The 23,217-nt window shown below is 37.2% G+C and overlaps 2 protein-coding genes across 3 annotated transcripts in view; one reads left to right on the forward strand and one right to left on the reverse strand.

Moving 5' to 3' along the window:
- LOC139958665 (SWI/SNF-related matrix-associated actin-dependent regulator of chromatin subfamily D member 1-like) overlaps positions 1–23,217 on the forward strand; it is a 135,248-nt gene that overhangs the window by 107,509 nt on the left and 4,522 nt on the right. For both annotated transcript variants that reach the window (XM_071955919.1, XM_071955918.1), the window contains 6 exons: positions 10,905–11,030; positions 12,289–12,402; positions 14,484–14,585; positions 16,890–17,051; positions 18,817–18,969; positions 21,480–21,560. In XM_071955919.1, the coding sequence (XP_071812020.1) occupies positions 10,905–11,030; positions 12,289–12,402; positions 14,484–14,585; positions 16,890–17,051; positions 18,817–18,969; positions 21,480–21,560 (738 nt within the window). The remainder of the gene's footprint in view (positions 1–10,904; positions 11,031–12,288; positions 12,403–14,483; positions 14,586–16,889; positions 17,052–18,816; positions 18,970–21,479; positions 21,561–23,217) is intronic.
- The window catches only part of LOC139958666 (26S proteasome regulatory subunit 8), a 204,192-nt gene that overhangs the window by 6,497 nt on the left and 174,478 nt on the right, over positions 1–23,217 (reverse strand). The gene's annotated exons all lie outside the window — the stretch shown is intronic.

Consider the following 23,217-nt stretch of genomic DNA (forward strand, 5'->3'; position numbering starts at 1 on the left):
GACGACATGTAATGAAATCTGGTCACATGTGTCTGCTAGAAAGTAACCTTGATGTGGAAGACAGAAATCAGCACAGCATTTAATTACCTCTTGGTAGGAAGATGACCTAGAAGGCTTGATAATTACACAACATGTAGAAGAGGCGGGCTTGGGTTTGTCAGTCAAGGTCGTTCCCTCATCACTTGACCTAAAAGTTGCTAGATGTTTCTAAACCAGCTGGGATTTGATAAAGTAGGTTAGTATGTGACCGACTTTTGTCGAGTGCTGGGTGGATACAGACTCGGATACAGAAGGCATATATATATATGACCGTTTGAAACAGATCGTGTCAATAAACAAGGGATCTGTTAAGTTTGTTCTGGTCTGGCAGCTGTTATAAGAACTCATGTTACTTGGAATTCTAGCTTACATACCACCTTGACATTTCAAAATAATTACTTAGTTTACACTCATGTAATTGCTACTCAAACATAACACGTCTCCTCATATTCGTCCCAAGTTCATAATTAGAAACCTTTATGATATTAAATGGCCGCAGACATGAACTTAGGGGGAACAGCCACATTTTATGTTTCTTTAGTGTATGGAGATCAAAAAAATTTTGAGAACAAAGTTCCCACCCTTGCTCCTTATAACATAACAGCATTCAATCTCAAAAAAATTGCACAGTGTTAGCTGCTCAAGTTTACTCTGAAAGGCAGTTGTAGTGAATATAGTCAGTTGAAATGTGGTAACAAGTTTTAAAAAGATGACTTTTGGCACCACCAAATTTCTTGAATATGGTGTTTAACATTTAACACAGATAAATTAAGTTTATGCAGGTTACCTTTTAAAACCACTTTTATTTCTGTGAAAGTTACCATTTATACATTACGCAGGTCATAGGTCGTTGTGGCTGGACTACCCACAGTAGTTTAACATACATATTCTTTAATCTTGTAAAATTGTTACAACTAAAAGGTACTAGAAATTGTTTATCATTTATAGAATATAATTAAGTGAACAAACTCAAAGCAAATTTGGTATATTTTGAATTCTTCCAAGATCTTGTTAATGCTTGTAAGACTCAACAGCATTATTGCATTCTAGTAAGGTTTCATTTGACTTTGTGAAATTTAGACTACTTTGTGGCACAAGGTCATGCACAGAAGATTAAAAAACTAGCTCATTATTCGTATGATTCTATTCCCCCCTCTCCCCCTCTCCCCCTCTCCTCTCTCCCCCTCTCCCCCTCTCCCCCTCTCCCCAACTCCTTTTCTTGTGGTTTTTCGGTTTTGTTTTATACTGTCTTACTTCTGGCGTTCAGTGTGCTTTTCGTTCCTTTTCTTTCTAGGTCTTAAAGGCTGAACCCTTTCTATTATCTTTTTGGGCTATTAAATTATTCAACAACTAGATTATAATTTATAACTCTCGACTCATTGCGGTAGAATAACACCTTTGTTTGCCTGTTACAGGATGAGCACTTGTTTGGTTGTGTGACCCTTTTTTTATTTTCGCCCACATTCCAGGGTACTTAAAACTCGGCTCAGAGTCTCTCTGTACATTATTGTGGAAGGTGCCATGAAGGTGTCTCCATTGTCCCTGAACTATCAGCCGTGGAAAATTCTGATTACCTGATCTAATTCGTCCATTATTCATATTTTCTGCCTTTTCTTACTGGATCTCCAATTTTGTAATAACCAATCAATGACAAGGATTTATAAAGTGTCCTAAATATTTGCGATATCTAGAACAGGCTTTGGCAAACATAAGGGATTTTGTTTGTTCTCAAAAAGTTCATGAAACTGACTTACTTTTGCAAGTTGGCTTTTATTTAAGAACTGTGAGTGAAGCCTACTGACTTACCCAAGATACCTTTGAGGGAATTTTTGCTTCAAAATTGATTTTATTGTTTTGTAGAAATTTATTTTTTACATAGTTTTAGTGGTGTTGTGGGTAAGATTGTGGTGAAATTATCCAATACAACATTGAAATTAAGGCTGTCCATTGTTTTATCTTCTATTAACAATAGATATATTGTTTATTCCATAAAACTGTAGACATTTAGTCCATTGTTTGTATAGTCATAAAATGTTGACAAATATATTAAGTGGGCAATTGCATGACATAAATATATATCAACATTAGGTAATTGTTTCAAGGATTAATGAATATATAGAAATGCAATTAGGCATTCTGTTAAGTTAATTCAAGACCAAACCTTTGATCTAATTCAATGAAAAATGTCTACAGACACTTAACAATTGAAGTCATAAATGGATGGGTGATGCCAGTCTCAAAAAGCCCTTTAATATTACATCTTGGGATTGGTAGGCAAGTAGAGAGGTTGAAGGGGATGGGTAAAGAGAGATAGGACATAGGAGATGTGTGTTTTACATGGATATCAATTTACCAAAATAACTTAAAACATTGTTTTGTTTTCTTTATACAAACCTCTGTTCACATCGTTACTTAAATATCAACTCGCAGCTTAAGACTTATCTTTTCAGCTCTTATTTGAATTTTCGGCACTATATGAACAGTTATTTATTTCTGTTTTTCAGTGCTCTGTAAATTATAAATTAACATCGCAGCTGCCTATAAGCTTGCTTCCGAGCATAAAATTTACCTTTGATTTCATTTTGATGACAAACCCATGAACGACTCAGTTAGGCTCCTGCAAACGTGACGAACCATCAGGTTACCTATTCCAAACCTCTACATGACCCAGTGTGATCCAGTTTTAGTTTTTAAAGTAAATCTTCTCTCAACATGATAAAAATAGTTAGATGGTGGGGGTTAGATCAATGACATTTAGAGGATGCAGTCACTGAAACTTTTGTACGACTGTTTGTAACTCTCAGAATTCAAGATGATGGACAGACGGTCGTGAACTGGTGATATGTATGCAGGTAAAATAGTAATGACATTTTAATATGTCTCTGATTGGTGGTTAAATTCATAGGTGGAAATTCTTCTGTAGCTAGGACTAATTTATGGGAATGTAAACCACTTTCGCCCCCATGTATAGTAACATCAGCCTCACTAGACCCTTGTGATTCACCCAGTCCTGACTTTATGTATTTTAAAGGCACTACATTGTGAAATAATAAGAAGCATATATACCAAATTGTACCAAAGTCAGTAGCAATGCTTTGCAATTGACACCTCCATTAACAAATTGTGGGTACAAAGATTTGTCCTTTGGTTCATGAGTTTTTAGTAATTAGTTTTTAATAATTCTCTCCATTCATGAATATGATTTTTTCCTAAACTGTTGTTAATATAAATCGCAATACTATTAGCATAACATTCATATGGAGAAGTGGTCTGACATGTTTATTAAATTGCTGCAATAGCTTAATAATTGGGAGGTTTTTTTTTAATACAGGACTCAGCAAAAGATGCCTTTGTAATAATTTTGGTCAGTCCAAGCAGACAATGTGAATCTTCAATATAGCTGGTGACATCGACCTGTTCTAACGGCTTGCAATTTTTTTGGGAATGTCGTAATTTTCAAAGGTCTGTTTCTCCCAATGATGAGTTGCTTGTTGGCGGTTGGTTGTTTTCTTTGCTATCAACGATCAATTTAAAAGGAGCTCTGAACTATTCTTTAAAAAGTCTGCTTGAATCATGATAACATTTTTAATCGCGATCAAATTTGAATCGCAATCAAATTTGAATCGCAATCAAATTTGAATCATGAACAAATTTGCAACCTTCAAATTTGACTCACACATTTGCTTAGATTCATGTTTTTATCAGAAAAACTGGCACATGAAGAAAAATTCAAATTTTCTGGTAAATCAGTTATAATCACAGAAAATATTTTGTCTAACTACTCATTTTTCGTGACTTCTGTACACACTTGTACCTAACCGGCAGCCCACCATTATAATCTTACGAGCCTGCTAAGTGTGTCAGTTTTACTTTATAAGGGTCAGGACTAATCAAGTGATACCTTTGTTAGGTTGTTTGAGATTCCTTTGGCTTAAATAGATATAATTGGGCAGTGTGTTATCTATACTCTAATAATTCTCTCTTATAATGAGTTGGTCAAGCATTAACCCTGCTCTTCACCTTCAAAGAATAGGTTGGCTCCTTCTTGTCTTTAGTAATTGCCCCGGTCCTATTTTTTTTCATCTCAGTGCTGGTTTTTGTGGAAATACTGGGAATATTTTCTGGGAATCATTTGTGTTTTTTTATGAATCTCTCAGATCCTCTGCTATCATTGCAATCCCCTAAGGATTCACCCCTTTGAACTTTTTATCATAAACTGGGTCTTTAACCTAGATAAAAGGCTATTATTTGTTCAAAATTGCAAAAGAATCACAACAAGAATTTGTTTTACAAGAAATACTTTGTAACAAAGAACCAAAAATGAGCGGAGTAAAAGAATATGAGAACTTATGATTTGGCTGGTATTGTTTCCGACCCAGTTTTAAGCTATAACAGAGTTTAGTTGGTCCTCTAGTCTTACCCCCTTAAAGGAGTTTACTGTGCTTGCTTCAGGGAACTGAAATTAAACTTCCATTCACTTTCTTGTTTGATTTTCCACCAAATATAAAACCCTTGCAAAAGTTTTTCAAACAGATAAAACCAGAAGAAGACGCCTCCTGTGAAAGTTATACTTTTAATAGAAAATAGAATCATCAATGATATTTGCAAGCCTGGAAAACAAGCACTGATTGCCAGTCTTAAACACAGTCACCATTGAGTACAATTCTTTGTATAACCATTGATTATAAGGTTTTTAGAAGGTGTTATTAAAATTGTCTGTGATTGCAAGCTGCTTTGAATGTACCATTATTAGTGTCAGTCTTGGGAGTAATGATAGGTAAGATATAAAGGTCAAAATAATGGCTACAAAGATAGTAACTCCTTATAGACTGATAGCTGTGACACCTTGTATGGCTCAAATGGTTTGGTTCACACCAAGGGCCTACAGTATCATGAGTTGACTACATGTATGTCATTGTTAACATTAGTGAAGCATCACAGGGGATTATTTTGCCTCCCTATGGTTGCTAAGGGACCATTGGACCTGACTATTATCCCTCCTCTTCCTCCTCTTCCTCCTCCTCCTCCTCCTTAACTGTCCTATGCATCTTATGGATACTCAAATGTGTACTCTAATAGGTTGTAGGTAATATGAGTAACGCATTTATGTATGTATTAGTTGTAGGCATAGTGATGTCAACTACAATGCAAATGTTAACAACATGTTGCTATGGCAACAAATACTATGACTCTGATTTCATAGTTACTGTAGATTATGCAAATTATCATACAGAAGTTCGATGAACGTTACTTCTAGGAGAATTGCATCAAAATCAAATTCCCTCAGTGTGGAAGGGTTAAATATATCACATTATTCAAGTCACTTCAAACTCAGTGCCAGATAATTGGAATATTTCAGAGTATTTTTTGCTGTTGGGGTTAATGGCCTCACATTTGCCTTTATCACAGGTATGGGTTATCTTTCCACGGCATGTCATAGCAAGATATAATATAAGGACTGACGTGAAATTTGAGAGAAAAAAATAAGAGCAAGAATTCCTTCCAAATCAGCTTTGTAAATCACCTCGCATGAACCGATGGAGTTTGTGTTGAAAAAGCAACAATTTTCTTGTTTATTTTATTCTGCCCGATCGAGATAATTACATATAAAGGTTGTCAGTATTTTTGCCGTGATGATTGTTGATTGCTTGTGTCAACACTATGTATTCCTTTAAGCGGAGTGGAATATGCACAGTGTGTCCATCAACGGCTCTCGTATCTCACACCCTCATTGTCCTAGTTAAATGGAATACTTTTGACCCTTTGTGGCCTAGATACATAACAATAACTTGTCCAATATTGGCCACTCTCTCCCATTTCATTTAAGCACTTCTCTATATCTAGATATATACATTTATGTGTGTGTTTTTTCTTTCTGGTTCCTTTTTTGCTTCTTTCCGGTGAAGTAAGGATCAGATGGACCTACCTTCTGTTTGCCCCTGGAGGGAATCCTGTACACTCTTTTATAACTTCAAGACAATGTTACTTATATTATTCTGCCAATACACAGGAGGTGCTAACAGTTTTATTTTTCCTGCCCTAATTCTTCTTTGACTACTCAACCTAGATGCATATCATTAATAGGTAAAAAAAAAAAAATGAGGCCAGGTTTACTTGAGTAAGAATACCCCTTCATTTTGTCATTTGCTCACATTAACCCAAACTTTAACTTATTTCCAAAAGTATGTTTGGAATTGCCACTGTTGAATGGTTACACCCATTTTGTATTCAAAACTTGTAACCAGATAGGTTTTAACCGCGTCATGCCCTTCCTTGCCTGATTTTGTAAGTTGCGGTATTAAAAATATGTATGTAACTAACTTTGCCTAGCGCAATGTACATACTGAGGTTAAGATTTGGGCGTGGCACACATCAGAATTTGGTCAGAGTTAAATTTATGAAAAGAGGTGGCATGAAACTTTATAGATGGTGTAAATCCATTATAAATGTTGCTTCTTCATCAAATTTCTTTCCAATAATGTGTAAAACGGTAATAATTATTCGATTTCCTTATCCTTCATAGGGAACACAATTTCTGTCTTTCTTGGTGTTCAGGTATAGAAATATTGCTGTAGATCTTGATTTTACACTTTAAGAAAAAAAAAGAAGTTTATCTGAGGATATTAATTCTTTCCTTGGTTTCTGAAATAATATCTTTCAATCTGTTCAGCAACTAACTCTAGTATTATTTATTCTCATCATCATTTGTCAACCTTCTTTATGCAGATGTAAACTTGAGAAAGTATATTTGAAGAAATACAAGGGGTTATATTAAGGGTCAAAAACCACAAGAAAGAAGTAATTAAAGGTGTGATTTTCATTTATGTAACATATCAACCACTTTTTGGTAACTTATTTCTGATATTGCAGCTAAAATGTCAATGGAGAAGTTATAATGCAAAGTGTTTCTAAAGTGTTGATGCAAATTTCAAAGTGTTCAAAGGGAGAAGGTGGGGGGGGGGGGTTGGAAAGAATCTATTATATACAAAACAAACTAGTTGAGCACTTTAATTCAAGAGAATTTTCTCTTTTCAGCTTTCAACCCCCTAACTGTAGAATTTTCTTTGCTGCTTAAATTAACAAAACAGAATAGGTTACTTTCCTAAAGATCTTGACAAGTGCATGTGGGAAGCATTTTAATCTCAATGGAGAAAAGTTGGTAGAAGCACCAACCATCCAAAGCTGTGTGCAATTTGAACATAGGAAGGGCAGCAACTAAATCAAAGGTTATCAGCACTGCTCAACAAATATGCTAGCATGTTAAATAATGTACACTAATGTTCCATAGCCCCAACACTGAGTCACATTCTTAGCCGCCCAGTCCTAACTGAGATATTAAATTATCTAATTGGGTGCTCTTCAATGTCAGAACCTCCACAAAAAATAGTTTCAACGCTTTTTAGCAATTTTCTACTACGCTTAATAAATCTGTGGCCAAAGTCTGGTAGACTAAAAATTAGGAGGATGTCTTATGCAACTGTAATATTTTGTTTACAAATTTAGAAATATGTTTTAATTTTTAGTTCTCTGAAAATCTGACAACCAATTTCATGCTTAACTGCATTAACTTTACCTTACTTGCATATAAGCCTGAATGTCCAGCAAGTATGTTTACAATGTTAATGCATTCTTGTGAGACCCACCATTACTTTCAGAAATGGACCTTGGGGCAACTAATATTTTGTTCCCTCCGAGATTAAAATAAATTTAGTTTTCAAATATTTCCTTCAGTTTCAAATATTGACTAAAATCCTTAATATGCTCTTTAGGAGATGAAAGAAGTCAATTTTAATTTTGTTCAATGTTTGTGGCTCTGACAGTGAAAATCAAGATAAATGAACAAATTGAAAGATGAAAAAGAACTTTGAAAGTTTCAAATTTGTAAAAGTAAATGTTGCCATTGAATGCTACTTTTAGGCTATAAATAATGAATAATTTGAATGCTCACATTAATGTTCAAAAATAACTTGCATGATCAACTTAATATGAAATAATACTTTGACATTTTTTCTTCGGGAGGGAAGGTAATTCGTATTTTATTTTCTTCACCAAAACAAAATAGTAGCCAGAAATTAGGTCTCAATGTCAAAGAATTAGTACTAGGCATCACCTCCCTTGACACAGACCTACTTTTCGCTATTTTTGTGTACACAACCGAACAGTGTTCACAAAGACTACGCAACAGCACTTGGTGTGAAGTGGCTCTATCAAGTTCGGAGGGGGGTACATATTTTCAATTTGTAATTTAGGGTAATAGTCAAAAATGAATGAATCAACCTTTATAGATTTGTTTACAACCAATATGAATTGTTGTAAACGATTGGTCAATTCATTTCATGGAAGTAGTTTCCACTGTTTGTTATAATGACAAAGGTACAAAAAGTACACAATAGTGACGGACTGAACCACCTTTCCTTTATATACAAAGCGTGAAGTGCTACATATATGTCTGTTTTGAGGTAGATGTAGAAAGATATATTAAGAAGAAGAAAACTAGAACGAGAACAATTATAAATAGGTCTGTCAAACAACCAAGAGTTCATCTAACTTCACTGTATTTTCTTAAATGATCACCTTGTGGCTTCTTGAGATGCCTATATCAACTAGCGGAAACCAACTGCGTGAAGTGGTGGCAGTCTTACGAATGATCGTGCTAGATTCACCACCTTTCGTCCTCTTTTAGCCGCATCGCACCAACTGCTGTACGAGGAAATCAACCCTGTAAAGGAGACCACGTTTCTCTTGACCCAATTTGTGTCTTATTTTAGCACCTTAATTGTTTGGTGGAACAACACTAACATTTACACAATTGAAGACAATTTTTATCCCACAAAAGAATCAGGCCATCGTCTAAGGAAGTGTCAGGAGATTAACAAGTATGGCCGAAATTTTCAGCCCTCCCCGAGCTCCGAATTAGACTTCTCACAACCAGGTATTTAGGATAGGTGGGGGTAACTTGTTTGCCCATTGCTGTCAAGATGGTAAGGGTACCAATGCAATAACCCAGTTTTTTTTTATTGTTTTTTTTTTTTAATGATGTTAGTAACGTACAGTTATTTGTAGGGCATCTGTCAGGTATGACGCCAACTCTCCAGGTAAACTTTAAATGTACTGTCAAAGTAGATCGCTGGCCCTGTTTTGACTTTCTTCACAGGGAGAACATGTTGGTAGTATGTACCTGTTTAGTTTTCTCATACTTCATTCCTTCTACTACTGGAAATTGAAAAAGATAGGTAGTACTTTTGGAAGACAGAGGAGGTAGAAGGTGTCCTAGAAGGAGGGGATACAGTGGAAGGTGTCCTAGAAGGATGGGGTACAGTGGAAGGTGTCCTAGGAGGGGGGGTACAGTAGGTGTCCTAGAAGGAGGAAAACAGTGGAAGGTGTCCTAGAAGGAGGGGGTACAGTGGAAGGTGTCCTAGGAAGGTTGGGGGTACAGTAGGTGTCCTAGAAGGAGGGGGTACAGTGGAATGTGTCCTAGGAGGGAGTACAGTAGGTGTCCTAGAAGGAGGGGGTACAGTAGCTGTCCTAGAAGGAGGGGGTTCAGTAGGTGTCCAAGAAGGAGGGGGTACAGTAGCTGTCCTAGAAGGAGGGGGTACAGTAGGTGTCCAAGAAGGAGGGGGTACAGTAGCTGTCCTAGAAGGGGGGGGGGTTCAGTAGGTGTCCAAGAAGGAGGGGGTACAGTAGCTGTCCTAGAAGGAGGGGGTACAGTAGGTGTCCTAGAAGGAGGGGGTTCAGTAGCTGTCCTAGAAGGAGGGGGTTCAGTAGGTGTCCTAGAAGGAGGGGATATAGTAGGTGTCCTAGAAGGAGGAGAACAGTGGAATGTGTCCTAGAAGGAGGGGGTACAGTGGAATGTGTCCTAGAAGGAGGGGGTACTGTAGGTGTCCTAGAAGGAGGAGAACAGTCGCAGGTGTCCTAAAAGGAGGGGTTATAGTAGGTGTCCTAGAAGGAGGGTGTACAGTGGAATGTGTCCAAGAAGGAGGGGTTACAGTAGGTGTCCTAGAAGGAGGGGGTACAGTGGAATGTGTCCTAGAAAGACGGGTACACTAGAAGGTGTCTTAGAAGGAGGGGGTACAGTGGTGATGTGTGAAGGGTTATTTACCAATTGGCTGACCAGTTAGACTGGAATTACAAGATGTTCTTAACGGATAATGAATGGCTTGTAGCTATATCTTCATCCTCTCTGGCGTACAAGAGAGCCTTAATTTCTTATTCATGTATGCCACAGGAAATATAAAAGTCTTTTGGGTCATTACCTGCTTTTTGTCTTTGTAGGTTACGGTAGGGTCTGTACTCTATTTTTAGAGAGAGAATTATTATGTTCCTTTTTTTTTAAGTTAGTTTGAAAGTCAAGATTTATTAAAATTATGTATTCATTATTAAAAGAAGTATGAAAGTACCTCCATCTCAAATGAGTAATTAATTAGAGAAATTGAACTTTTTTCTCAGTGAAATAACAATGTGGTTTTCAATTGAGTCATCGGTCCCGTGTACACCATGCCCCACACAGGTGTCTCGTTCAGTAGCGTGTTAAAGCTTTCTTTTGAGTCTGAGGTACAGTTTCAATGTATTCCTAGTTAAATTTACAGCTTCAATTTGTGGACACCAGAAGACAGTATATGTACAACTATGTCAAAGAGAGAGAGAGATATTGGACAGATTTTTACTTCACTGCTTCCCTCCTCCAATATTTTACCATCATGTTGATTATAATTTACTGGTACATTGTAATTAGATGTTCATCATAAATATTTATTGCTAACTGCAATTTCATAATCACATAAACTTTACTCTTATTTCCTGTTTTGAGCTCAATGTGTTTTAAGATGTTTCTAATGAAGGTGACTACCCACATTTTATTCTTTCAGCAAAAACGGAAGCTGAGAGTGTTCATCTCCAACACCTACAACCCTGGTAAACCTGATGCCGATGAGAAGGATGAAGGGAGCATCCCATCCTGGGAGCTCAGGGTAGAGGGAAGACTACTTGATGATGTATGTACTAATGTAGTTATGAAATGATTCTCCTAATCCTCCCCTCCCCTCCCCAACCTCCCTTCCCCTCCTGTTACAGGAAGTAATAAACCATACATGTATGCAGACGTTTTGAGAAGATGATTCAGTGATAACCACCCTCCCCCTCCCCCTCCCCCCCCCCATTGCAAACAAGATTGCTGTTTATTGTCACTCATATAAATATTGGTATACCTATTGCTGCATTTTAATTATGGATCAAACCCTCCGCTTGGTGTTCAGCATTTAAACAAGAAAAATTGATTTTGAATCTCAAAACATTCACGTTGGATCCAGTGCGCAGTATCAGTATCAGAAAACAACGGAAGTTAGAGGTCACATCTGATCCTGGGAAAACCTTGTGCTGCATATATACAATTTAAATTTAACACTGGTCAGTTAAAGGGGTTTGACCCTACCTCAATCTAGCTAGTCTATTATGCGGGGGGGGGGGGTGGAGGGGCATGACAGGGGTACAAATCTATATTCACACTACAAAACCAATATCATGGTCTCCGTTAAATATTAACGGGTCCTTTGAACAGCTGCAGAGGTGTCTAGCTGTAGCAGTTTCCCGATGAATCTCTTGTAGGCGAGACGATTTGTCTGCTGACACATATTAACAATGTTTGCATTTAATTTAACATAGTTTTCACATTCTGATTAAATATTAAATGCTACTCTCTATACTATTTATCCAATTCTCAAATTTCACTTGTTTTAATAATAGTTTGCATGTTCATGCAGGGAGTTTTTATACTTGTTATTACAGCCCTCAATGGGTTTAGTTTACTTCCTTTCACTATTCGTGTACTTTTCATACCAACTTGTACTCTAGTTGTGATAATTCAAATCAGTGAATGAATGGTTGTAACATGAGGTTCATATTATCAGGTTCATATAGAGTTAGGTTCAAATTTAACCAAGAGTAATACATGCGAAAGTAGGGGATTCTCTCCCTCTATTCAGTAATAACTTTGTGGGCCATTAATAGTGTCAATGGCAAATTACTGTTCAATGATCTCTTGTTATTGAAGAGAATACCTGTAATCTTGTACTGCTGACTCCATTCCGTTCACTGAAACTGAATCAATGTATACAAAGCTAGTTAGTTGTATTCTTCACCTGTAGAGTAGTCTACTTCAGCTTTGTAGAATGCAGTGATATGAAGAACCATTTTAAAAACAAGATTGAATTGATTACGGTTAATTTATCAACATGTGATCGTATTCTTTTACAGCCACATGCACCCAAATATGAAGCTAAACAGAAGAGGAAATTTTCATCTTTCTTCAAGAGTCTTGTGATTGAACTTGACAAGGACCTTTATGGACCCGATAATCACCTTGTAGAGGTAGCTACTCTCCTTCAATTACATCTGATATTACTTTACATGGGTCACTTGTTAACATCCCCACCCCGGGGGAATAGCTAGAATATTTTTTTTTAGGGGACCCAATGCTTTTCTATGGAGATAGCAGAAGGTATTTTCCACTTCCTGGCCTGCAGACATTTATGGTACCATTTTGATAAATCTTTCTGATTGGTATAGTGTAATGGCCAAATTTCGAACGAAAAAAAAGAAAAATAGTTATTCTTTTGTGTCAGAAACGGTTGAAGGTTCATGGCTACAGACCAGTTTGTCTACAAAATCCATGAGTCCTGCTAAACATTCAAGAACTAACCCTTCCTCCTAGCACTCCCCCCAACTCCCCACCCCCCAACCCTTGCCCCCTCTGATCCCTACACACAGCTCAGTATTATTATCTGATTTGTCTCCAATGGAGATGAGAGCCTCCATATCATTCTGTTTTCAAATAAATGGTGAGGTCACCGAAGGGTACCTCTCATCACTCCCTGTAGCGTGGATCTTCATTTATTTACAACAAGGTGTAAAATACTTCCCCTGTACTGCTGCTAGGTATATTTGTGGATACTCTCTATGTAATATTTGCAAATAGGATGGAGTATTGTTTATGACTGAATTACTCTGTGCTTGGGTGTAAGTTAGTCAGGGTAAGTTAGATACTTGTGGTTAGAAGGTTAGTTAAAGTGGTCGCAGCACAGTATTGTCGCCTGATGTCCTTCCTCTCAGGCTAGGAGATGATCCAGTTTTTGTTATGAGAGCAAGGAGGGCCTGGTTTATAGACAATTAAACTGTAATAGAAATAGTTGAAAGTGCTTACATATATTTGCTACGATAATTTAACAACTTTGCATCACATTTGCACAATTATTCCACACACAGCACGCACACAATGGGATGGATTTTTCCCCTTTACTTCCTAATCTAAATTTCAGCAGGGGTTAGGTTATATGGTCGAAGAGCATTCTGTGTTTGTTGGGAGAGGAACTTCACATTGCTCTATAAGAAAGAATGAACAGATTGCTTTGTCAACTTTACCAAATCTATTGTATGAGAAATATTGTTATGAAATTTTTATATCAATTTAATGTAAACAACAGCAAAAACAAAAAATCCAAAATCAACTCAAAAAGGTACTTTAAAGAATTGCTCTATTGATGGCAATAATATTCTCCAGATAGAGACACAGAGAGGATGATGATGTCTCTTGTTTTATGGTTTGACAAGACCACTTCCAGAAATGTACGGAAATATTTTATAGCAAAGTGAGAAACCATTAAGTGAAAGGTCATTAAATGTTGAAGTGTCATTATAAGGTAACCCAGTGATGAAAGGGTGTAATGTATAGTTTTACAATATCCTACTGTGGTAAATTTAAATATTTAAAAAACAAAAAAGGCATATATCCTCTTTAAAGTAGAAGAGAATTATCAAGACTGCATCCTGAGGCCAGTGAACATGACACCCATACTAATAGACCATTTCAAGCAATGGTCTCCTAGTGGGGTGCAACTTCCATCATCCACAAGTGCATATTTAGGTCGGTTCAAGTCAGTAAAGGGGAATATTGCAACCCGGGGTGGTCGATCTATGTCAAATCTGGGTGTATCTGGTAAAGAGAGGCGTCCAGAGTTTTTTGTGTTAAGTCATTTGTGTAAGTGTGGATGATTCTAATCTTATCTAAAAACACAACTTTGCTAAATAAGCTATAGAAAAGGCAAAACAACACTAAAACTTGTACGCATGGTGTTTGCATGGGTATTATTAATTTATTTTTTGGAAACAATGTGCAATTTTAAGGATTTCTTTGGATAGTATAAGAACTTGAATGGTTAAAAAAGTTGACGATTGGTATCATAAGAGGGGGCGGTGGGGGGGGGGGCAGTTTGATTTACACATTTGTGCTTAAACCAGGTCTTGTTAATAAGTTTATAGTGTTAACATAATATTGCATTTATAATGGGTTAATCTACTATTTGTATTAAGTGGTGGGAATTTAACCTTCAACACAGAGATTTTCAGGTGGTCATTTTATTTGTGTAATTTATCACATACATATATATTTACAGTGGCATCGTACCAGCAACACAAACGAAACTGACGGATTCCAGGTGAAGAGACCAGGCAGTGAGAATGTGAAGTGCACCCTCTTGCTCCTGCTGGACCATCAGGTACTAAGTGTAATCCTTTTTGATGATGTCATCTCTGTTTCATAGGAGTACATCTGACATGTAATTTGAAGGTAGATGCTAGTTAACCGACCACACACTCTTTCTGGTGAGGTACAGTCAAGTTTGTGTATGTGTGTTTGTGTGTAAAGGTGTATATGTATGTCTGTGATTCCTTGCATTGTAGGCACAATATCTCAAGAGAGGAAATGATGGCAAATATCACACTCGCCATGTGATTTTTCAATACTGAGTTGTCATGTGATTTTGTCAAATACTGAGTTTCTGACTGAGGAGGGGCCAAAGGTCATTTTAGGTCAAATATGCAAATCTTAAAAGCTTTGTATCTCCAGAATCATAAATTGAAGCATGGTTGTATATGCATCACTTATGGTGGGGGGGGGATGATATTATGTGTAACAAATCTACATTTTGGAGGGGGGGGTAGAGGTCATTTGAAGTCAGTAGAGGTCAAAATGTGAAATAGTTGTTGAACATACCAGAGGTGAAAACTGTGTAAGCAAATTCTCAAGAAGGGGGAGTGTTGCCAAATGACACACAGGGCATGCAGCTACTTGCCCATGTTGGAATATTTGGTTGAAGGGGAGCAGAAACCCTTTTGGGTTCAGCAGAGTTCAAAAAGTGAGATTCATAATAGCCCTGTATCTCAAGGAAATACAATTGGACAAAGTTTGTATTTTAATGGTGGTTTCCTCTGATCATGTGCAACTTGTCAACATTTAGCTTATGAAGGTAGTTAGATACATTGCTATGAAACTTTAGTACACTGTCGGCAAATCATGTGGAAAATTAAACAAAATGTTGCATTCAGACAGTTAAAAGCTTGTATTATGGCAAAAAAAGTGCAGTATTAAAATAACAAAATTAGGTTGGATGAGTTCTTTAAAATGAAACTTAAAAATCAGGTTGTTGTGCATACTTGTGGCAATGATGTGTGTATGTTTTGGGGGGAGGGGGTGGGGGGGTTGGTTGGTTGTCAGAAGCAAGGAATCTACTCAGTGTTGAAGGAATTATGTGCTTTCGGTGATCATAGGACAAGGACAACACATTGGTTGTAAAGGTCAAGGGCAAATCTTTTTTTAGGCAGTTCTCCAACTTTTCTTTTGTATGAGATATAATGCACTATATAGTATTTGTTTTCATTCCAAGTCATGTAACAAGATTGTTATTACAAGTTCTTCAGTTATTATATCCCCCTTTTAACCCTTGTTCGTAGCCCTTCCTTCCCCGAAATTTACCATTCATGTGTAGCAACCTTTCATGAAAGAAAACTGAACTCAGCCAAAGTCAAACGCGTCATACCCGACTCACCTTGACACAGTTTCCTAAAATATGCCCGAAGACGGATGATGGAGCCGGTATTCTGGCGCCGACAGCATTCTCGTATGATTGAGATTATTCTTTTACCCCCCTTTCTACCTTTATAATGCCTGCTTTATAATGTCTATTATTAAGCCATTTACTGTAATCATAAATACGACTTTGATTGATGAGTGGAGTTCGCCCTCTTTCAGGGCCTCAACAATTACCATTCAGATCAGGGTTTTTTTTGGCTTTTGTTTCATTTGGTTTGTGTGTGTGTTTGTCTGTGGATCTGTATGCCATCTTTCTGGTCTAATTTAGTTTTTCAATTCTCATTCTTGCACGCATGGACTAGTTATCACCAATAGACTCATCACGAATCCCCTTTTCAAAAGACGCCATTCTCCGTATTTTCTTCTTTCTTTTTTTTTCTGTTTTTTTTTCTTCTTTTTACGTGGGTGACGAAAGTGGGTTTGTAGGCTGTAATCATTCAAGAACTATCTGATAATATGGGTCAAGCCTTTGACGCGCACCAAAATATTGCGACATACTTTACAACTATTGTAGGTCGATGGCACAACTATACAGAAAAGTTGGCCCGCTGTTTTGTGCGTGCAAACCTCCTGAAATAGGATTACCAAGTCGTCTTTTCAAATTATTTCTACTTGATTGTTTATCGATGACGTGTTTGTTAGAAACCGGCATTCAGGATCTTTTCGAAACAAAGCAGGCTCATGATATGCGGCGCCCTCGTAAATTATCATGTTTTAGAATCCAGTTGGTTTTGCTCTCTGTTTGTTTAAGGAATGTCTGTTCTTCTGGATTGTATTGGTATTATTCTGTATAGATTTTTCCAATTATTTTATTATTTCACAATAGGCCATGTGTTGGGTGCAATGCAAGATAAACCATTGATAGATTTAAGCTAATGATTATGAATATGATTCATTTTCTTTTGTTTTTACTTTGTTAATGTTATAACAGCCACCACAGTACAAACTGGACCCTCGTCTCGCCCGTCTCCTTGGCGTTCACACTCAGACCCGCCCCGTGATAATTACAGCTTTGTGGCAGTATATCAAGACTCACAAGCTGCAGGATCCACATGAGAGGGAGTACATCAATAATGATAATTACTTCCAGCAGGTATGTCGAAGAGATACATAGCAAGACAGTGGCACTAAGAGAGGGTAGGAGGGGGTGGGGGTGGTTACGAGGGACAGTATATCAAGACTCACAAGCTGAAGAACCCACATGAGAGGGAGTACATCAATAATGATTATTACTTCCAGCAGGTATGTCGATGAGATACATAGCAAGACAGTGGCACTAAGAGAGGAGGGGGTTAGGAGGTAGGGGGTAGGTGGGGGATGGGGGTGGTCACAAGGGACAGTATATCAAGACTCACAAGCTGCAGGACCCACATGAGAGGGAGTACATCAAAAATGATAATTACTTCCAGCAGGTATGTCGATGAGATACATAGCAAGACAGTGGCACTAAGAGAGGGTAGGAGGGGGATGGGGGTGGTCACAAGGGACAGTATATCAAGACTCACAAGCTGCAGGACCCACATGAGAGGGAGAACATCAATAATGATAATTACTTCCAGCAGGTATGTCGATGAGATACATAGCAAGACAGTGGCACTAAGAGAGGGTAGGAGGGGGTGGGGGTGGTCATGAGGGACAGTATATAATGGTTCACAAGCTGTAGTACCCACATGAGAGAGAGTACCCAGCAGGTATGTCGATGAGATACATAGCAAGACAGTGGCACTAAGAGAGGGTAGGAGGAGAGGCTGTATAAATGGTAATGGTGAACCCACCATATTCAGGATTAATTTTATATACATTTTTTACTGATGAGATATACAGCTTAATAGCCTACTACAGTCATATCAAAGTAAGACAGTCTTTAAGTTAACTAAAAAAAAATGTCCCCCTTATTTTGCCACCTTAAATCTCACTTGACATGATATAAGAGCAAAGTTTTGTCATAACAAGTAAAAATTCTTGAAAGTGGTATTATTTCTTTTATTATGGTTTTGATTCATGTTCGGAATGATGTTATAATACTCTGCCATTGCTGTCAAGGAGTACCTATTAAGTCACTTAATTTTTACAGGGTTTTTGTTCTCCTGCTGGAGACCTATAGACCCATTTCTCTCTGATTTGAAAAGAGATGTAACACAGCAATGCTTCTGTTAGGTCAGTATGACACAATTTTCAGATAAAGGGGGGCCTCTCCCAAAAGGTTGTTCCACTTCAATTTGTAAATACTGGATGACAGTCTGTTGTCTGTGATTTTTGATAGTTCAGCGCCACACAGTCCAGGCTTTATCTCCAAGTGTGTATGGGTGACCATTAAGTCCCCAGTATGACCTCTCCTGGTACCCAAGGAGCTACCCATTTTCTTTATTCCACTTTTTAATATCTTTATCTTGACTTTTTTATCATGATCTCTCCAATAATGAGTTATTTCTCTCCTAGACTTTGATTTGATGGTTGCTGATAAGATGTGACACTTTGTTTATTATGCACCCCACAAGCAGCAAAAGTATGCTTTGTATGTTAATTAACAGTGGTTAAACTTATCACAGCACTTAGCTGTACCTCACTCTAAATCCCACCAAATTGTGTTGTATTGACAAAAGAAAAGGAGAAAGATTGACCTTTCTCTACCTCCTCCATCCTCCACCCCACCCCACTCCTACCCCACCCCTACCCCACATATCGTTTCAGGAAGTTGAAGGCTGTTTTCTTGTCCTTCATTGTGCATAAAATAAGGAATTTATGATAAAATGTAAGCCTTTTTAAATTGACTACCAATCTACATGGTACGTATTTGGATGAACCTATTCAGCGATTTAAGTTTGACCAAGAAATTATGATTTGTTTAATTCCTTCAGATCTTTGAATGTCAGCGGATGAAATTTTCTGAAATCCCTGAGCGACTTCATCGCCTCCTCCACGCCCCTGACCCAATTGTGATACACCATGTGATCAATGTTGATAGCAAGGACCAGAAGAAGACTGCCTGCTATGATATTGATGTTGAAGTGGTGAGTATGCTGCTTTGATTTTCTTATAAAGGGCTCGGAAGAGAGTGAGCAAATGGATGGCTAAAACTGGTTTCTAACCAGTGACCTCTGTCTTTATACAAGACCAACTGAGCCATCCAGCCCTTAGCTGGTGGCGATACCTATATAGCCATTTCTTTTTTGAGGGCGCCAGTCAGAAGCCACGGTACCTTGCAGACTGTGTAACCAGGGATCACGCCCCCAGTTTCATTTGACACAACCCAGAAAGCAGCAGGGAAGGGATTTCAAGAGAAATTCAGCTTTTTATATATAATATTAGTAATTGACAAATGGAAAAACTGTCTTGGAGATCTGAGACAATGGAAAAGTGTAAAGAAGTTTGTGGCAAGAACAGGATTCGAACCAGTGACCTCTAGATGAAAAAACTCAGCACTCTACCGACTGAACTTATAAAGGGTGTGGCTAGTCTTGGGGCCATTGCTGTGGGGGGGTGGAGGTAATATTAGAAGAATAGTATTTTTGGTTAGATAACTCGGGGGAGTGGAGGTGATATTGAAAAGGATAGTATTTTTCGGTTAGGTTACTTTTGTAAGATTGTATTTACTACAGCTAGATGCAAAAGCTTTGACCTATTTGTCTGAGAAATGTGTCGATTTTGTACTTTTTGCATTCCAACAGTTTGGCTGTTAGTTCCTAAAGTAGTTTCCTCACCCTCAAAAGAAGTTGAATGTGGAGGGCAACCTAAATGTTTGTTGACGTAACTTACTTTAAGGCCATAAAAGCAGAGTAAACTCTCACCAGATGTGTTTGTTACAGTAGCATATTTTGAGGTTATATATGATGACCTATCAATCCATTAGAGGAAACTGATGTTTTGATCATCGTAGAAGGATTTTCATTCGTTCGTTCATTCATTCATATATTTATTTCCAGCAAGGGACAAAATATTACAGAATTTTCATAGGTTAATTGAAGTGTGTATATACACGAATGATATCATTTACCTGCTACTGTAAAATCTTCACTTATAGTACCTTTGTTGCACTGAAATGGAGAAAACAAAAGTGCAATATTTCTTAAATCAATTCCCTGTAAGTTGTTCTTAAGATTTTTCTCAAGAAATCAATGGGAAATGGATAGAAGAAGATATATGATTAGGCATTTGTACACTTAAACATCATTATCAATGGTAATAATATAAAAATAAAATTGATATTTGATATACCGCAATTTCCATGAAAAATGCTTAGATGCACTTTACAAAATGTAAAAGTAGGCCTAGACTAATACTAATAATGAAAATAATAATAAAAGTTTACCCATAGACGAAATGGTAAACATTTCGCCTTTGAAGAATATCCCTCTAGGATCGAAACTGGTCTGGCCTTCTAACATTTAAACATTTATATCTATTCAGGGTTTTAGCAGTTGATATGCAGTTTGTTAACAATCTTGTCTATCTCTCTCTTTGACCTTTCTATCAGATTCACAAAATTATATCTGTCATTTGTAGCCAATGTAACCAATTTTAACCATGCTACGGTGTAATAGTTAATATATTAATGTGTTAGTAAAGTTGAGTGTGCATGGAAACTGATGGTTTATGTTGACCAGGTGCTTTATGACAAAGATGACATTAGTCGACAAGTTTGTTGGCGAGATAAAGAAAACACGTTTAAAAGTACGATCGGGAATTTGATACAAGTTTATTAGCTAATTAATCATTTATTAGAAGACACTTTTGAGGGGGAAAGTATAAAACATCTTTTTGTTGGCAATAGGTCAAAGTTGTATTGCTGAGTATTAGCACCTACTTTCTGTGTGGAAAGTCCCTTTGTTCTTAATGTTAGGGAGCACAGTAACATGCTTTCATGTGACTAAGTACCCCGTGGAATTTTAAAAATTTGGATGAGACGATGAAAACTGCAAGTGAATAAAATAAAAGTGAAAATGACAGGGAATTGTGTAATCAATGGGGTCCTTCCAACTCATAATGTGTGTTTTTAACTAATTGTTTTGATATAAACATAATTAGTTGAAAGCATCTTAAGTAAGACAGGCTGGAGCTAAGGTATAACTACTTAAAATGACAGTAGACACAGGCATGAAGGTGTGGAAGGATTTTAAGCATCACTGCGCTTTTATTGGCATTACAATACAACCACAACTATTGTTACTTTGAAACTGGTAGCAGTTCATTGTCACAACATATATAGTGTGTTTAAGCTGTATCATAGTATAACAGGCATTCTAGTCTGCTTCTGTGAAGGCAGACTAAGCTACAATCGTGGGCATGGGCACAAGTATACAACTCTCCCCCTCTCCCTTCTACCATTTCCCTCCCCTTCTCTTCCCCTTTCTCCCCTCCTCTACCTCTTTCTCCTCCTACTTTACCCTTTCCTCCCCTCCTCTACCACTTCCTCCCTCTCCTCTACCCCTTCTTCCCCCTCCTTTCCCTTTATTTGTCACAGTTTCAAGCCTCTCCAAGTATTTTTGACATGTTTCTCAACCTTGTCTGTTTCTTTCTTTAGGATGATACACTGAAGGAGCAGATGAAATCCTTCCTCCTCTCCACTACCAGCCAACAAGAGATTGCTAATCTTGACAACAAGGTCTGTTAATCCATCTCTTAGATCTTTAGATTATTCAGCATTCCAAAGCTAGAAGGCAGCTAGTTATTGAGAATTCAATGACAACTCTCTGAATAAGTATAGACCTTGGTAGGAGTGAGATTATCAGTACAGTTTGACTTTAATACACAAACCAAAAACAGACCATCCCATTTCATTTGAACTAAAAGTACTCCAACTTCTGAGGATTAATAATAATGAAATGTTCAATTTTTTTTTATTTTTTTTATTTTTTATGATTTTGGCCAATTTTCAAAATTAAACAATAGTGTTGAGGACCCACATAGCAATGCAGTACAGAAACAGGACTAATCAAGTTTCATTGCAAGCTGACACAGTTCATAATATGGTGATGATTGAACCCAGTTCTGATCAACGAACACATGTTACACACTGACTTATTTCTGGATGTATTGTCTTGTGTCTATCGTACGATGTGTATTGTCTTGTGTCTATCGTCTGATGTGTATTGTCTTGTGTCTATCGTCCGATGTGTATTGTCTTGTGCAGATTGTGTTATTCATATTGTCTTGTGTCTATTCAGATAAAAATTAGAGTATTGTTTGTATATTACACTAGAAGGAAATATATACATAATGTGAATAAGAGTTTTAAAATTCTTTTTAGTTTCAAATAAATATACCCTCCATTAACCTTTGTTAAACTTATTTTGTACAGTTTGCTTACAATGAGCCAACATTAAACTGGCAGGCATGACTATGCCTCATTCCTGTTTGTTTTTTTTCCTTTTTTTGTACAATAGTACCTTTTTATGTTCATGAGTGCCTTAACCTACCGAAAAATTGCAGCGCAACCAACATCTGCATTTGAGTTTTTCCCTCATGCTTTTCCTACCTTGTGGTCCATGACTTGCCCCATTGATCCTCAGGAGTAACCAGTTATGCCTCGAAGGCAAAATAAGAACAATAGGTGAACTGGCTGGCCAAGATCTAAACCCAAAGAATAACACAACTTTATGAATTAGTGTATACACAGAGGACAATGGACTGTTGTTGTAATGAAAACAACACTATTGACCGAAGATAACAGAGGCATAGACTTACGAATAATTCCTACTTGAGATCGGTTTTTGGTGGTTTCAGAGGGTAAACTGATGAACAGTTAGTATAAGGTAGAATTGTCTGCCAGTCGGAATGCCTCGGGCTATCATGGGATTAACAGGAGAGAGGAAACTACCGGGCCGATCACATGTTTGCTTTAAAAAAAGGAGAAAAAAAAGACCAGAAAAATAATATAAAGATTATCTATATTTAGCCAGCAGCGGCTGAATCAGAGAAATTGTGGTAATTACCACAGAATATTTTTCACGCATCTTACAGAAGTTCTTTAGAACTGATGAAGTCACATGAGGATGTTACTCACAATTGTTAGACATCTCTATATGAATCTGTACCAAGTGTGAGGTGTATTAAAAAATTACAATAAATAAAAAATAATTTTAAAAAATGTTTGAAAATGTCAGTCCCAGTGAGAAAAAAAAACAGACGTTAATTGAGTCAAATTTTTATGTTCAATTTCAAGTCCATGGAACTTGATTTTAGTTTAAGCCAAGATGTTGACCCATCCTCAACCTTTTGTTGATAATTGTTGAGATTACATTAAATTAGTAATCAGCTTT

Source organism: Apostichopus japonicus, chromosome 18, assembly GCF_037975245.1.
Source record: "Apostichopus japonicus isolate 1M-3 chromosome 18, ASM3797524v1, whole genome shotgun sequence".
Taxonomy (NCBI): Eukaryota; Metazoa; Echinodermata; class Holothuroidea; order Aspidochirotida; family Stichopodidae; genus Apostichopus; species Apostichopus japonicus.